The sequence below is a fragment of the Candida jiufengensis genome (genome assembly GCF_024610255.1).
Source record: "Candida jiufengensis strain CBS 10846 chromosome Unknown scaffold1, whole genome shotgun sequence".
In the NCBI taxonomy this organism is placed as follows: domain Eukaryota; kingdom Fungi; phylum Ascomycota; class Pichiomycetes; order Serinales; family Debaryomycetaceae; genus Lodderomyces; species Lodderomyces jiufengensis.
Genome location: NW_026261562.1, coordinates 1,211,963 through 1,227,798, shown reverse-complemented (window position 1 = coordinate 1,227,798; position 15,836 = coordinate 1,211,963). Strand labels below are relative to the sequence as shown.

The following is a 15,836-nucleotide window of genomic DNA, read 5'->3' as shown; positions in this document are numbered from 1 at the left end:
CTTGAGGTACGTGAATTAATTTACATTTATTTGCATCAATTGATTCAGAACGCTACCATGTTTCTGATATTTATTTTGAATTATCTCCAATTTATTGAATTGAATTAGGATGAAGTCCCCTCAATGAACAAATAAAAAATAAAAGGGCCGTAGATAAAGTATAAAAAATGGTTGGGATATTAAGATGTAATATTAATTTGAATCTACATATAAAGTTAAAGGATTCTGCTTGAAAGTTTTTAATCTTCAGAATTCAATCCAAATAATAAAAGCTGCTAATCGTCAAGATTTGTCTACTACTGTTAAATCAAATACTATTTTCAATATGGAAGCTGTTAGTTCAAAGGTAGATTCACACATACACAGTGTTTTATCACACAGAAATGCTTTAAGACATATTGATCCAGACAAACACTTAAAAGATGAAGATCTTTTAAAACAAATTGGTTACAAACAAGAATTAAGAAGACACTATACTATATTTGAGACTTTTGGTATTTCGTTTTCAATTATGTCTTTATTACCATCAATTGCTTCAATTTTACCAATTTTACTTTCAAGTGGTTTATTAGGTGCATGGCTTTCATGGTTTGTTGCTAGTTTTTTTATCTTCTTAGTTGGTTGTGGTCTTAGCTTCTTAGGGTCTGCAATACCGACCTCAGGTGGGTTATATTATTATACCAATTACTTTTGTCCTGAATCAATTAGAGTTCCTTTAAGTTTTTTGATTGGTTGTGCAAATACATTGGGTTTATCAGCTGGTACATGTGCAATTAATTATGGATTTGCAGTAGAAGTATTATCCGCTGTTTTTATACAACGAGATGGAGACTTTGAGATTACTGATGCTAAATTATATGGGTTATTTGCTGCATGTGTTGTTTCAAATATTGTTATTGCTTCGTTGGCCACAAAGCAAGCTGCTAGGTTACAAGCTATTTCAGTTTACCTCAATTTGTTTTTGATTGCATTATTTGTCATTGCTGTTCCTATAGGGTACTCAAAGAACAATAAATTCAACTCCAAAGAGTTGATTTTTTCAGATTTGACTAATTTCCGCGAATGGCCAATTGGTTGGAGTGTCTGTTTGAGTTTACAAGGTGCTGTTTGGGTTATAGGAGCATTTGATTCAGTTATTCATTGCTCAGAAGAGTGTAAAAATCCTCAACAGGCTGTGGCATGGGGTATTCTTGGATCAATTGGAGCTTGTGGTGTGTTCGGAGTTGCTATTGTATCTGTATGTGTTGCTTGTATTAAGGATGGAAACGTGCAAAGAGTATTAGAATCATCAACAGGTTCAGCTATGGCACAGATTATTTATGATGCATTAGGAAAACAATGGTCAGTTGCATTTATGGCATTAATTGCATTAGGTCAATATTTCATGTCTACATCTATTGTTATTGCAGTTAGTCGTCAAGCATGGTCATTTGCAAGAGATGATGGTTTACCTATTATTTATAACTGGGTTAAATATGTTGATCCACGAATCAAAGTTCCAGTTAGAGCAACTATATTCGTTGGTGGACTTTGCTTAAGTTTAGGGTTACTTGTGTTCATTGGACCAGCAGGTGCAAATGCTTTATTTTCATTAACAATATGTTCAAATAACCTTGCTTGGATGATGCCAACATTGATGATTTTATTACCTTATGGTAGAAAGAAATTTGTTCCAGGTCCATTTTGGTTTGGTAAACCTCTTTCATACACTATAATGACAGCTGGAGTTCTGTGGATGATTTTTGTAATGGGTTTGTCATTATTCCCAGACAATATAAAAGTCGATAAAGAGACCATGAATTATACAGTTGTAATTAATGTTGGAATGTGGATTTTGTCATTAACCTATTATTTCCTTCATGGTCATAAAAAATATTCTGGTCCCAAATCTAATTTAGAAGATGAAGATGAATTTGCAGAAGGTTCAAGTGTGATTATGGTAGAGGAAGTGTATGCCGAAACAAAAGTTTGAACAAGACTTCGTCAAGTGCTAGAAATATTATTAATATGTCACTACTTTGTATATAAAAAATTTTATGAGAAATTATGTAATTACTATTAGAATGAATTTATGAAAGTTATGAACAGTAATTAAATAATACGTAGTAATATTGACTCTTCATTTACTTTATTTGTTAATAGTAATATCCTGGAGAATGTCCATATGTTTTAATAAAGTACAAAATTATCAATACTTATCATTGTGTAGACTAATTAATAAATTATTCTAATATCTTGAAACTAATTAATTTACTACAACAAAAACATTTATAATCAAATCAAAATTAAACCATCAAAACTCACTTTTAGTGAGTCTTTGTACATAGCATTTATCAAAATCATAGCATAAATTAAAGTTTGAGCACAATCTGATATGGAAAACGTATTTACAGTAAATGATGTTGTGCTTAATAGAAGAGGTTCATATATTCTAGGTAAATTAATATTATCAACTCATCATTTAGTTTTCTTTTTCACATCAACTTCCAAACAACAGCAACAGCAGCAACAACAACAACAACTTAAAGAAATATGGATTTGTTATCCCATAATTGAAAGAATTTCGAAAGCTCGTGGATCTACTTGGTTAAATAATAATTCATCAGCACTAAACAATAATTTCAATAGTTTAGAATACAAAATAACTTCAGCAATTTCATCTGCATCAACTCAAAATCAAAGTCCAACTCCAATCCTTACAAGGCCACCTCAGATAGAAGGTTTCGACAACTATAGTGTGTCTCATATCAGATTACAATGTAAAGATTTTACTTATTTTTCATTTGATTTTAAAAATGATTTAATTTGCACAGAAGTATTCAACAAAATGAGTTCATTAATTAATATGAGTAGAACTGGTAATGGTATAAAATCTTTATATGCATATTCATACGTACCAAACAATATGGAGAATAATTTGGAGGTGAAAGGTTGGGATTTGTACGATCCAATGAAAGAATATTCCAGACTAGGATTACTTTACAATGATAACAAATTTTGGAGAGTGACAAACTTAAATGAAGAATACAAGTTTTGTCCCTCATATCCTCTGACTATGGTTGTACCAGCTTCAATTTCAGATAATGTATTGAAACATGCTAGTAAGTTTAGATCAAAACAAAGAATACCAGCCGTAGTATATAAGCATAAATCAAGTGTCAACGGGAATGTTATTGCAAGATGTGCCCAACCATTAGTTGGACTAAATTTACAAAATAGATCTATTCAAGACGAAAAATTGATAGGCGAAATATTTCATTGTCAAGAGTTAGAAAGAAACATCAAGCTTAAAGAAAGCGAAGAAAATGAGGACTTAAATACCGAATATCAAGCTCAGCAACCACAAAAGAATTTATTAGTAGATTTGAGGCCCATAACGAATGCTATGGCTCAACATGCATTAGGAGCAGGAACTGAAAATGTCGACAATTATAGAAATAAAAAACCAATCAAAGATGATCCAAACGAAGACAAAATTTCAAAACCATCACGTCAAGTTGACAAAATTTTTTGTAATATAGATAATATTCATGTTGTTAGAGATTCATTAACCAAACTTAACGCAATTTTAAATGATCTAGACAAATATAATTCATCACAATCATCTGTATATACATCACCAGCATCTTTACAACAAGCACTCACAAAGACTCAATGGTTGAACAGACTTTCCATAATTCTACAATCTGTTGATCGAATTACAAAATCTATTCATTTAAATAATACAAATGTCATAATACATTGTTCTGACGGTTGGGATAGAACATCACAAGTATCTGCACTAGCACAATTATGTCTAGATCCATTTTATAGAACAACAAAGGGGTTTATGATTCTAATTGAAAAGGAATGGGCTAGTTTTGGATTTAAATTTAATACTAGAGGTGATCATGGAGGTTGTATCGGATCGTTAATTAAAAAAGATTTAATCAAACAGCAACAACAACCGCCACAACAGCTACAAACCTCAGAAGAAGATGCGGCAGAGTCATCACTAGAAAGTTTTCAATTGGAAAATAAACTAAATAGCGAACATATTAGTGTTGGAAGTGGAGCTGCTGCAAGTGTAACCTCTTTCTTACAAAAAGCTGCAAAAGCTGCAAGGGATATCAAAAATAGTGCACAAAATGGATTATCAAACTACCCAGAAGCTGAAACTAATGGAGAATTTAATGATAAACCTTATCAAATTTCAAGTTCATCAAGCGTATATGGAGGTAGTAATGAACGATCACCAGTTTTTCATCAATTTTTGGATTGTGTTTATCAAATTTATCGTCAAAAACCAAACAAATTTGAATTTAATACTAGATTTTTAAAAAGATTATTATATCATTATTATTCATGTCAATATGGATCGTTTTTATGTGATTCTGAAAGGGAAGCATTAGAAGTTTACAAAATTCATGATTCAACTATATCTGTATGGGATTATTTTAATTCTAGACCTAATGAGTTTAAGAACCCTGGATATAATACTAATTTTGAGGATGATGGTGATGTTGTATTTTTCAATTCTTCTGATATGAGATGGTGGTACGAACTATATGGAAGGTCTGATGAAGAAATGAATGGATTATCTAATTCGTTGGATAAAAAGTTCGCTCAAATGACCTTTAAAAATGGTAAAGGATAGACAACTTTTAATAAATAGAGCATCGAATTTGCAGAACTTCCATAAATTTAATCTCTACTTTCTTTTGCGTATGATATAAAAAATGATTTTGTGTTCACTGATCAAATAGATAAAAAGTTTGTACTCAAATTCTAATTTAGATCGTATAATTCTTTAGTCCTACCATACAATCACTTATATCATGAGGACTAGTATAACTCGACTAATACAACCAATATGCTGTCGATGCTACTCTGTTACAATTTTTGCTACCGGAGTTGAGGGAAGATTACCTTTTTATCAGAATAAAGATCATAGTGCGTCAACAATAAATCAATCACTAGCGATAACTGATCCATATCAGATATACCAAAATTACATACTGTTGGGAATACTAGAAAAAGATAAATCTCAACTTCGAGTAATGAAAGAATTTCAAAAATTGTATCATAGAATTATAGATTATTCACCACCAGAAGAATTGTCAATCAAATTAAGCTTATTATTGAGACAAATAGAAATAAAACAGACAGAAATTAATTTGAGAAATACTAGCAAATCACCATTCAAATTTCTCGTCAAGAATCCTGAAAAATCAAAAAATTCAATGATAAAATATATGACTGATGAAGAAGAATTATCAAATTTTCCATCACCTCAAGGTTTATTAATTAATGGAGATGTAGGAACTGGGAAATCATTATTGATGGACATATTTGCATCTTCGTTACCTCACAAGTCTAAAATGAGATGGCATTATAATAATTTCATATTATGGGTTTTTAATGAGATGCATAACATTCAACAACATAGATCAAGAAAAATCGATCAGAATGGGTACAAGTTTACCATGGAGAATGAGTTCATACTATATGAAATTGCTCAGAAGATGATTGAAAAAAATACTATTTTGATGCTTGATGAATTTGTATTACCAGATATTGCAAGCGCAAATATTATCAAGATTTTGTTCACATTTTATTTTAAGTTAGGTGGTGTTTTAGTTGCTACATCTAATAAATTACCTGAAGAATTGTACTCAAATCAGTTTCATAAATTAAAATTCAAGAGTTTTGTGGGAATTTTAAATTCAAGATGTCATTCGATAGATATGAAATCAATGAAAGATTATAGAACATATTTTGCTAACGAATCTAACGAAGAACCTTATTTGGTTATACGGAAAGATAATGAGAATGAGGAAGATAAAATTTGGGATTACATGGTGAAAACAAAAGCTTTAGGTATAGCTGACGATTCCCCATTAATAAATAAACCCTTAACAGAGTTAGGTCAACCATCAACAATCAAAGTCTATGACAGAACCACAAAAATCCCACTAACATTCAACAATGACACAATATGCTATCTTGATTTTCAAGAAATTTGTCAAGGTTTAACTTCATCATCGGACTATATCACAATTGCTTCAAAATATAAAACAATAATACTTGATAATGTTCCAATAATGACAACAAAAATGAAAAATGAAGCAAGAAGATTTATAACATTATTAGATGCAATTTATGAATCTAAATGCCAATTCTTTATGAGAAGTCAAGTTGATGTTGATTATTTGTTTTTCCCAGATGCTTTGAAAACTGAAGACAAAGAATTTATGGAATATCTCAAAATTCACTTAAAATCAGAAGGTAATGAAGATAGATTGGAAGTTCAAGATGAAGAAATGTTTGCCAAAACTTCAATTGCAATGCTGAATCCATATAGACCAAATATTGCATCATATGATCTGGAGACTACCGAACATTATGATGAACCAAGTGAGATAGATTTAAGAACCAAGTCCAACTATGCTGACTTGAAAGCTTTTCAAGGTGATGATGAAAAATTTGCATTCAAAAGAGCTGTCTCTAGAATTAAAGAAATGGTGATGTCAGATAGTTGGAGAAAGCAAGATCGCTGGATTTCATTGCATGATGATATGAGACCATGGGAAAATGTCGGTGATAAAATTGGCCCAGTTCCCAAATTACCCACTAAAAACCAATCCAAAGATGAAGAGAATTTGAACAATTTATTTAAAGATAAGTCAATTAAAGAGATAACAAAACAATTAAGTGATACATTACCAAAACAATATTCTCAAAATGAAAACATATCCTTCAGGTTATTTAATTCTAAAATTGCACCGATTTTTGATAATTTACAACATTTCTGGGCAATGGGTCCATGGACTCAATCACAAGGTAAAAAATTAAAAGATAGTATAGGACGTAGCTGGATTAGATCAAGTATTAGAAATTATAAATAGATTTGATTAGATTTTCATCAAAAGGATTTTATTGTTTTCTCTCCTTAGGTCGCTGAACTCGTGCTTCGACCAAAACATATGCGTCAATACTCCCGCTATTTTGCTTAATTCGACCCCCACATTTTAAATTTCAGGGTAAAATTTATGCGGGGAAGGAAAGGAAAAAAAAACTTGAATTTTCAAAAAAAAATAAAATACGATTCAAATATCCATGGTAACATATTTTAATTATAAATCATAGGATCAAACACTTATAAGACAAGTACTTACATCAATTTTACTAACATCAATTTTACTTACATCAATTTTTTTAAACCAAGAAGCCAAATTTAAACCATTGCGATTATCATGAGTATTTTAACTGCTGAAAGATTAGTAAGATTAGCATATAAATATCCGAATTTATCAAGTACCTGGTACCTTATAGCTACCGCATGTTTAACAGTCGTAAATCAACCACAAGAAATACCCATACTTTATCATTTTGCGTTACGTCAACAATTATTAAACAATCCATCACCAGAAGCACAACAAACTCCAAACAACTCAACTAATTTATTAACAAATAGATATTTAATTCAGTTAGCTCAAGATTCAATAAATTCTGCTAAGAAATACCAAGATTTATCAGCTGTTGGAGTAAATTTACCAGATATTTTGATACCACATACTTATTATGAAGAATTACCATTAGATTTCAAATTTTCCAAAAATGAAGATATTCATATGATGCAAGATCAATTAACTTCAAGATTTAGAGAAGTTATATTAAAAAGTATTGCATTAAGTGGATTACCAAAAGCTATTAATGCATTAATGATTTTAAAAACTGTTACTCCAACTAATTTGAAAACTGGAGTTGCTCCTGAACGTCCATGTATAGTACGTCCTGGTCATATACCATCGGCATCCATAGTGAGTGAAGATGTAAATGGTACAAGATTTGATAAGGAAGATGCTACTTCAGTTGATACCATTGATGGACCAATATCTGAACAATCAATAAATAGTCAACAAATAGCATCAGATTTAGTAAGAGGTTCAAATTTCTGGAATGCTGTTTATACAAAAATAAGTAATAGAGTTAAAAATCAAATGCTAACTGCTTATCCTGATTTATGGTATTTTGCTTATCATCATGTTTATGCTCCTTTATTGAGTTTTACAAAAATCATGTCTGCAAAAGAAACATCAATGTGTGTGGTCGCTTGTTTAATTCCCCAAGATGTCAATCCTCAACTAAAAGGTCACTTAAAAGGTGCTTTAAATAATGGAGCAACAAAAGAAGAATTAAATGATGTTAGATCTCTTGTCTTTAATATATGTGATTGGGCAGGAGGAATTAAATGGAAAGGTGGTAAAGAAAGCGTAGCAAAATTATAGTATTTAAAATTAATATGAAAAATTTTATTCTCCTGACGTCACCCAGACTTTAACAACTGCTCATGATTCTAACTTAAAGGATCCTCTCATCTATCAAATCTCTTTAGTTTTCCCATGTATTGAAAGAAAGAATCTGAATAAAAAAATACCCCAGATTGAGATTCGTTACACAAAAGAAGAATATTATTTTCAAGATTAAAAATCACATTCAGTTTATTTCATTAATGAATATCAAAACCATTTGAATTGAATCAGTATAATTTATCCCGAGACATCACTATAACTACCACTAATAACATACATAACGTTTAAATATGGTATTACTAACACCAGAAAGACTTCTTAAATTGGCTTATCATTATCCGGATTTACACAATACATGGTATATAATAACAACTTCAGCATTATTAGAATTAAATTTAATTGATGAAATTCCAATAGTTCTACATTTTGCTTTAAGACAACAATTATTTGAATTTTCAACAGATGAAGAAAGCATTACTAAAAATGAATATATGATAAAATTAGCTGAAGATTCAATATTATCAAGTCAACATTGTGTAAAAATGTATAAAACTGGGGTTAAGATTCCTGATGTTTTAATTCCTTTAGCTTATTATAAAAAAATGCCTTTAAATTATAAATATACCCGTGGTGAAGATATCAATAGAAAACAACAATTTATTGTACTTCAAATTAATGAAGTTATTTTAAAATTGGCATCAATGTGTGGGTTACCCAGAGTTATCAATGGCTTAACCATATTAAAAGCTGCAACTCCAACAAGATTATCTCAACATGTGTTAAGAAGAATCGATGAAGTCAAAATAATACCAGATGACCCAAATGGGGTAGAAACAATTGATGGTCCAATATCATCATCCTCGATAGATACAAAGGTAGTCAAATCAAATCTAATACGAGGATCTAAACTTTGGGATTCAATCTATACAAAAGGTGTCAATATCAAAATTAAAAAGCAAATGATAAATGCAAATCCAGATTTATGGTATTTTGTTTACAATCATATTTATTCGTACTTATTAAGTTATAATGAAATATTAACTGTCAAAAAGACTTCATTAGCTATAATTGCTTGTTTGATCATTCAAGATGTACCTCCGCAATTAAAAGGACATTTAAAAGGTGCTTTAAACATTGGTACTTCAAAAGAAGAGATAAGTCATACACAAAAGATGGTATTACAAATTTGTGAATGGTATGGTCGTACCTGGAAAGATGGAGTTAATAGTTTAGCAAAATTATAGACAATAGAGCGGGACATTTTTTCTCTAGACTGTTGTTTGAATGCTGCCCTAAGTCTTTTACTCGAGGTATTATCCCAATGATTCATCTACACTTTCCTTTGTCTCAAATATTTTTATACATTAAACTGTACATTACTTAAATAACTAAACTCACAATTTAATTCTACTCTGTCTTTTAATCAACAATATTTGTAATCCACAAAATGCAAAGAAACCCAAATAAACAAAAACACCACCGAATACAGTTTTAGCAACTGCTTCACCATCAGTTGGATCATTTATTGACCCCATAAATGATTCACTGTTTGACTTAAATAAAAATCCAATCACTGATAATATTACTATTGCAAATGTCGATAATATGAAACAACAATATGCTTGGAATGTCGATACTACTGGTTTCATCTTGTTGTATATTCGATTTTTCTATGTTTGTTATGAGCAAAAATTAAGTAGGACTGCAAATTGATAAGCTTGGCAATGGGAGTTATTTAGCAATTGGTAGGAAACGTCTTAGTTCTCAATAAATTGCACTTGTACTGATGTATAGGTTGATAATTATTTGATAATGTTAAACTGAATATAATTTATCTCGTAGTTCAAATTTAAGCAATAACTAAATTTATGTGCAGGATCATCTAATTATCAAGGTGCTATTTACTGTATTCAAATTATTTCATGACAAAAAGTACAAAGATATATCGAAGGTGGAAATTTCATTTTTTACTTCGTGATGAGTTTGATTCAGCACCCTTTGCAGATGTTTTATTCAAAATTGAGCTTGATTTAAGTAGTTTAAAGTCTCTATACTTATATTATGTGTCTCATTTTACACTACTTTTCTTTCATATTAATAATTTGCAGCTAAAGAATAGCATAACAAATATTTTGCTATTTAAATATACACAGATTTAATTAATTTTTACAATATTTCATACAAATTGATTTCTCCAATTGATCACCAAATTCTACTTTTATCCATACAAATACTACTTTTATCCATACAAATATAGAACTATTTATTTATTTATTTACTACTAACTTTAAAATTCTAGTTTTATTATTGATTGATAACTTTTTGTGAGACATTTCTCCAGCTTAACTATGGGAGGTACCTGAGTTGAATACCTGAGACGTATTCCCTACCCACTGGACAAATTAATGATTTTGTTAGACTTGAGACCCAACATTGAAGACAAACTTAACTAACAGACTGGACTGTGATTTAGATTAGACACTGGAGTGAAGCAAGTGAGATATTTGGTGTTTTGGATAATTGACTAACAACCCTTTTTGACTTTGATACTTGAGATACATGACTGTGAGTGAGCAGGTTGTTTAGTAGAGATGGGTAGCTGATTCTAAATCAATTTTGATTTAGGTCATTTCATATGATTAGTTTGAATTCAATGCAACAATTAGGATTTAGGATAGCAGAAAAAGACTAGACAAATGCAACAAAACAGACACAACGTAGCTCCAGTCTGACTTGACAAATGGTTTCTAAGAATCAAGTAGTCATCAAAAATTTAAAAAAAAGGATCCAAATATTCAGGAAAAGACAGCTGAAATTTTTAGGCATGAAGATAGAAACATGTTTCAAAAGATGCTACCAGACAATTTAAAAGTTTCGTGCATTTTGCGCGCGAACTTGCAAATATGAAACATATTACAATACTAAAAATAGTTAATTTATTCAAGACAAACTAACAACCAAAACTATTTGTTCATACGCAATTTACTAAAACTAACTACTCAATATTGAAAATCAATGCTTATATGTACTGAAGAAACTTTGGAGGTGAATTCAAGAAGATAATCAACTGTAATTTGCAGCAAAAATAGACATAAATAACTATGACAAATTGGCACCCTATTGTAACTGGAGTTACTTTACTCATGAGTGAGCTGTTCCACAGACACTTGACTACAATGACGTACCTTAGAATATTCTCAAATAGAGGAGTTTACAGCTGTCAACAAACTTCTGTTGCAAAAGTGACAAACAGGTACTAGCAAAGCTTCAACACTTGCATAAATTACTACAAATATGAGCTTTAGTGATGCATACATGTTGCCTATTAGTTCTTGTTGATACTCAGAGTTCTCAATATGGCTAGAAAGTCTGTAAGACTACCCTTTAAAAAATTTGAGGGTTTTCCAATTTGAGCCCGGACATTTCATTTTTTTTCTGGCTCTATGATTTATTGCATTTTTAGATACCCTTATTGCTGTTCATTATATTTCATTAGATTTTGTTGCTGAATCACCTCTGTTTAGTGAGATATTAAGCAAAATGTCTACCTCCCTCAAATGAGCAGCTACAGCTTTGAAAGCAATGCCAAAAGTTAATTCTTTATTCCATTAGATTGACAAAGTAGCTATTGGGTCGATGTATTTGAAGGATATTGAGCTATAGACCATTTTAGTTTTGCCAAATATAGGATCAAAATGATACAAAACCGGGATACGATTACTACAGAAAACGTCCAGCTCAGTTATAGCTAGTGCAGTTGGCTGCTCGCAGTTATAATCCTGTTTTGAGGTCTTCTTTTTGATCCCTACTTTATTACTTACCGAATGTTTCTGACATGATGATCATTTTAAACAAATTAGAGCTGAAAATATACACAGTATTTCAGATTTCGCACGAGACAGACAAAGCGTTATCGACTGAAAAATTAATACAGAGTCAGCTCCAATTTGCAGTAGCACCGCCCCAAATAGACGTCATTGTAATCCCAGACCTGAAAGTTCTACAGAATATTGATGATAGTCATATACGCTATTCACCTTGACTAGAGACATTCTCGACTCATTCTTATTATCTACTAATTTAGTTAGTGTTTTACAAACGATACTAATCCAAAAATGTGCCGAAAGTATTTTGTACCTTAAGCTGTACAAACAAATAGTTCAGTCGAACTATTGATGAAAGAGATATAAGATATACCAGTTAATCTTAGATTTGGATTACATTGTGCTTTTTATTTTTAAACAAGTTGAAGTGCTATAAAAGGTCAGAAAAACTCCAACTTTTCTCATAAAAACTACACTGTGACTTAATTTGACTTTCAAATTATATAGATATTTTCAAATTTGAGCAGGAACGGTTATTTGTACTTTAAATTTTGGTGTTTTAAAAAATGGCAAAATTGCTGCAAATAGGTCAAATTTTCATTTTTTTGCGACTCACCCCTGTAAAAAGTTGCATTTTGCAGCATTTTCGACAAAACAAAAAAATTCTGCAAGAATGTCAAGTCGTGTTTCTACATACGTAATCATAAATAGCAATAGAATGTAACAGATTTGGTTTTTCCTATCTTTGAGTGGATTCAACGGTATTATTGCAATTTTTTGATTTTTGAGGTTTTAACTCTTGAAGTTTCAATTTTGTTGTTTCAGCTTTTCGAAATACCTCACAACCTTCTCTAATATATTATCTCGAGGATGCAATTACTGAAATTAATAAATATTGGTTGCAATGTACATTGATCATGCAAAAGAGTGTTTTTATGCCAGAATTTCGTCTGAAACGAAGGTCAAAAATTTTAGGATTTTTGGTAAAGGCACGATACAATTCTTAACTATTGTGGTACAGAAGCTATATTTGGGGCGAGAGTAAAACGAGCACGCTTTAAATTCGTGGTAGGATTTTTATTTAATGTTTGAAACACTAAAGATCCTAAAAAAGTCTTAGAGTTCCAATTTATGTATCATAAAGCTACGTAAAGGCGCCAAAAAACCGTTAGATTTGATAAATTTAGTGTCTCTGTATAATGGGCCATAAAATGCTACGTAGGTTTCTCACTATAAATCAACATCATTATCCTGATCTACCTCCATTATACTATCTGCATCACTTTCATTATTCTTATCATTATTGCTTATGTTATTTCTTTTATCTTTCTTTTTTTCTTCTTTAATCGATTGAATTAATTTGTAAATATCTTTTAATTCATGTAGTCGATTTGCTACATTTATTGTGTTCTGCAACCAATTAATTTCTAAATTTTGATAATCTAGTAATGATGAAATTTCCTTTGGATCTTCTCCGTTTGAATCTAGCTTCTTTTTGAATTCATTGTATTTTGATATCAGCTCTAATGATTCTGAAATGGATTTTGGTTTTGTTGGTTTTGGTTTCGGGTTTATGTTGGTTTTAGGTGTTGCAGTTTGACTCATTTGATGAGCTTGCTGGTATTGAATGTCTTGTGGACTTTGGGTTGCAGCCACTGGTGTTGTTTCTGGTATTTCTTGCACTTCTTCTACTATTTCTTCTATATTCTCCATTTCTTGATCTAAATCATCATCGTCTAATTCAGTGATCAAATTAATCGTTGCCTCTTTGCTTTTTATCGGTTGTGGTTGTACAATTGAGGGTAGTGACGATGATGTTGGTGTCTCATTATTAATTGGTGTTGAGGAATTGTTATTATTGATTTGAGGTAGTTCTATTGATGGAGGTTCATTTTGTGCTTCATCGTGTTGATTATTTATTTTAGTGGTTGTTATATTATTAGTCTCCAACAGAGTGTCATTTCTACTTGGTGATAATATTGAATTACTTTTTGAATGACTTTTCTTCTTACTTGAATACTGAAGCTTGACAATTTTGGAAGGAGTAAGTTGTAATTTTTTTGGAGTTGTTTTAATAGATACGAATAAATTATTTCTTTTTGGCTCAGCAATTGGTGTTTGAGAATTTGAAAACTGTGGGAATTTGTTCTTAGGTGATGATGGTACTGATGATTCTGGAGTTGGTGAATTGGTTGTTTGATCATTATTTATTTGTTCTTCAATATAAATGCTATCATTTGAATTGAAATAATCATTATCAAAATAATTTGTAGATTCTGAAGTTTTATATTCTTCAGGTAGTGAAAATTGATTTAAATCAATATTTAGTCTATTTTCATCTAGTCCTGGCTCTTTTTTGATATTTCGATACTTCAATGTGACAAACATTTGATGGATATATGTTGAGTAATAATTATTTGTTTGAAGTATACTAATTTGAAAATTAATTTGCAACTTTAAAATTTTGGCTGATTGTGAGATTAAACGAAAGAGAGAAATTAATGTGCTAGAATTTGATACAGATTAAAATATTAACATGAAACCAATTTATTAATTGCGTTAATAAAGCCAATCACTTAATAGTCACTCATTCACCAATCAAGACGTTTAGTCAATCATAAATTGTATTCAATCAAAACAAACAGAAATTCATCATTTACATTAAACTAGATTCTACAGTCGATCATATCTATATACATTAACATCAAAATGGTAACTACTACACTAATACCCAATGAAAATAATCAGGACTTAGTAGAAGCATCAGAACAAATATCAAATCTAATAGAATCATTCATAGAATTAGGAGTATTAGTCCATGACAATCAAGGTACACCACAATCGAATAAAGCACTAACAACAAAGTTACAAATTATAATGAAACAATTAAACAATCTAACGGAAATACCAAATTTAGATAAGAGGTTAATACCATTAGATGTGATAGCATATATTGAAGATGGTAGAAATCCTGATATATATACAAGAGAATTTATTGAAGTCAATGCAAAACTGAATGCAAGATTAAAAGGTAAAATGAAAGGATTTGAAAAATTAAGAGATGTTTTAGGTGAAAAATTATCAAAAGAATTTCCAAGATTAGAAATTGCAGTAGAAGACATCAAAAGAAGAACTGAAAATATTTGAGATTATAATTAAATTCTTAATGGTAGATTATAATTAAATTCTTAATGGTACAGTCTAAATTTTCTATTCATTAACTGATTTTGTAGTTGCATTTATTTTCTGATTATTAGTTCGAATTATGAAATGTCATGGATAGTCTAATAATAATGCACTCAACCAGTTGTACTCTGATTTTCTAGAATTACAAGTCGTTATTACAATTGTGAATGGACAAAGTTCAAGATATCAGAAGCAATGGAATATCTTCTGAAGCCATGACAATGATGCCTGGGCTCGTTTAAAAGAATCTTCTTAAGTTTTGTTGAGTTGAGTTTTCAGTGTGGTCAAATATATGAATTCGTCCACGATGCTGTACTAAATTAAATGTTTAAAATTACATGATACATAATCAAATAATATACATTAATTGTTTCAATATATTATTAAACAATCATTAGCACAAAATATTTTAATTTTATAGTCATTTGACATACATGAAAACATCTCGTAAAAATTATTCTATTTGTTTGTAGTTTGCTGCAGGCTGGTTTTGATTCTTTAAAGCATTTGCCTTGTTGTTATTTTTACATCA

The 15,836-nt window shown here is 30.3% G+C and overlaps 8 protein-coding genes across 8 annotated transcripts; 6 read left to right on the top strand and 2 right to left on the bottom strand. All coding sequences in view use genetic code 12, as the record gives it.

Annotated features, from left to right (window-relative positions):
* Positions 1–325: 325 nt before the first annotated feature.
* Positions 326–1,972, top strand: KGF54_004309 (uncharacterized protein; the record flags this gene model as incomplete). Its single annotated transcript, XM_051764994.1, has 1 exon — positions 326–1,972. One exon carries the CDS (start codon positions 326–328, stop codon positions 1,970–1,972), a length of 1,647 nt encoding a protein of 548 aa, XP_051618351.1.
* Positions 1,973–2,374: 402 nt separating this feature from the next.
* On the top strand, positions 2,375–4,636 carry KGF54_004308 (phosphatidylinositol-3-phosphatase; the record flags this gene model as incomplete). The annotated part of the gene is made up of 1 exon (XM_051764993.1): positions 2,375–4,636. The coding sequence occupies one exon, from the start codon at positions 2,375–2,377 to the stop codon at positions 4,634–4,636; it is 2,262 nt and encodes a 753-aa protein (XP_051618350.1).
* A 181-nt stretch (positions 4,637–4,817) lies between these two features.
* On the top strand, positions 4,818–6,887 carry AFG1 (Afg1p; the record flags this gene model as incomplete). Its single annotated transcript, XM_051764992.1, has 1 exon — positions 4,818–6,887. The coding sequence occupies one exon, from the start codon at positions 4,818–4,820 to the stop codon at positions 6,885–6,887; it is 2,070 nt and encodes a 689-aa protein (XP_051618349.1).
* Positions 6,888–7,235: 348 nt separating this feature from the next.
* Positions 7,236–8,270, top strand: KGF54_004306 (carboxymuconolactone decarboxylase family protein; the record flags this gene model as incomplete). Its single annotated transcript, XM_051764991.1, has 1 exon — positions 7,236–8,270. The coding sequence occupies one exon, from the start codon at positions 7,236–7,238 to the stop codon at positions 8,268–8,270; it is 1,035 nt and encodes a 344-aa protein (XP_051618348.1).
* A 314-nt stretch (positions 8,271–8,584) lies between these two features.
* Positions 8,585–9,538, top strand: KGF54_004305 (uncharacterized protein; the record flags this gene model as incomplete). Its single annotated transcript, XM_051764990.1, has 1 exon — positions 8,585–9,538. The coding sequence occupies one exon, from the start codon at positions 8,585–8,587 to the stop codon at positions 9,536–9,538; it is 954 nt and encodes a 317-aa protein (XP_051618347.1).
* A 150-nt stretch (positions 9,539–9,688) lies between these two features.
* KGF54_004304 (uncharacterized protein) lies at positions 9,689–9,943 on the bottom strand (the record flags this gene model as incomplete). The annotated part of the gene is made up of 1 exon (XM_051764989.1): positions 9,689–9,943. One exon carries the CDS (start codon positions 9,941–9,943, stop codon positions 9,689–9,691), a length of 255 nt encoding a protein of 84 aa, XP_051618346.1.
* Positions 9,944–13,348: 3,405 nt separating this feature from the next.
* On the bottom strand, positions 13,349–14,506 carry KGF54_004303 (uncharacterized protein; the record flags this gene model as incomplete). Its single annotated transcript, XM_051764988.1, has 1 exon — positions 13,349–14,506. The coding sequence occupies one exon, from the start codon at positions 14,504–14,506 to the stop codon at positions 13,349–13,351; it is 1,158 nt and encodes a 385-aa protein (XP_051618345.1).
* A 321-nt stretch (positions 14,507–14,827) lies between these two features.
* Positions 14,828–15,265, top strand: MED10 (mediator complex subunit; the record flags this gene model as incomplete). Its single annotated transcript, XM_051764987.1, has 1 exon — positions 14,828–15,265. The coding sequence occupies one exon, from the start codon at positions 14,828–14,830 to the stop codon at positions 15,263–15,265; it is 438 nt and encodes a 145-aa protein (XP_051618344.1).
* Positions 15,266–15,836: the final 571 nt, after the last annotated feature.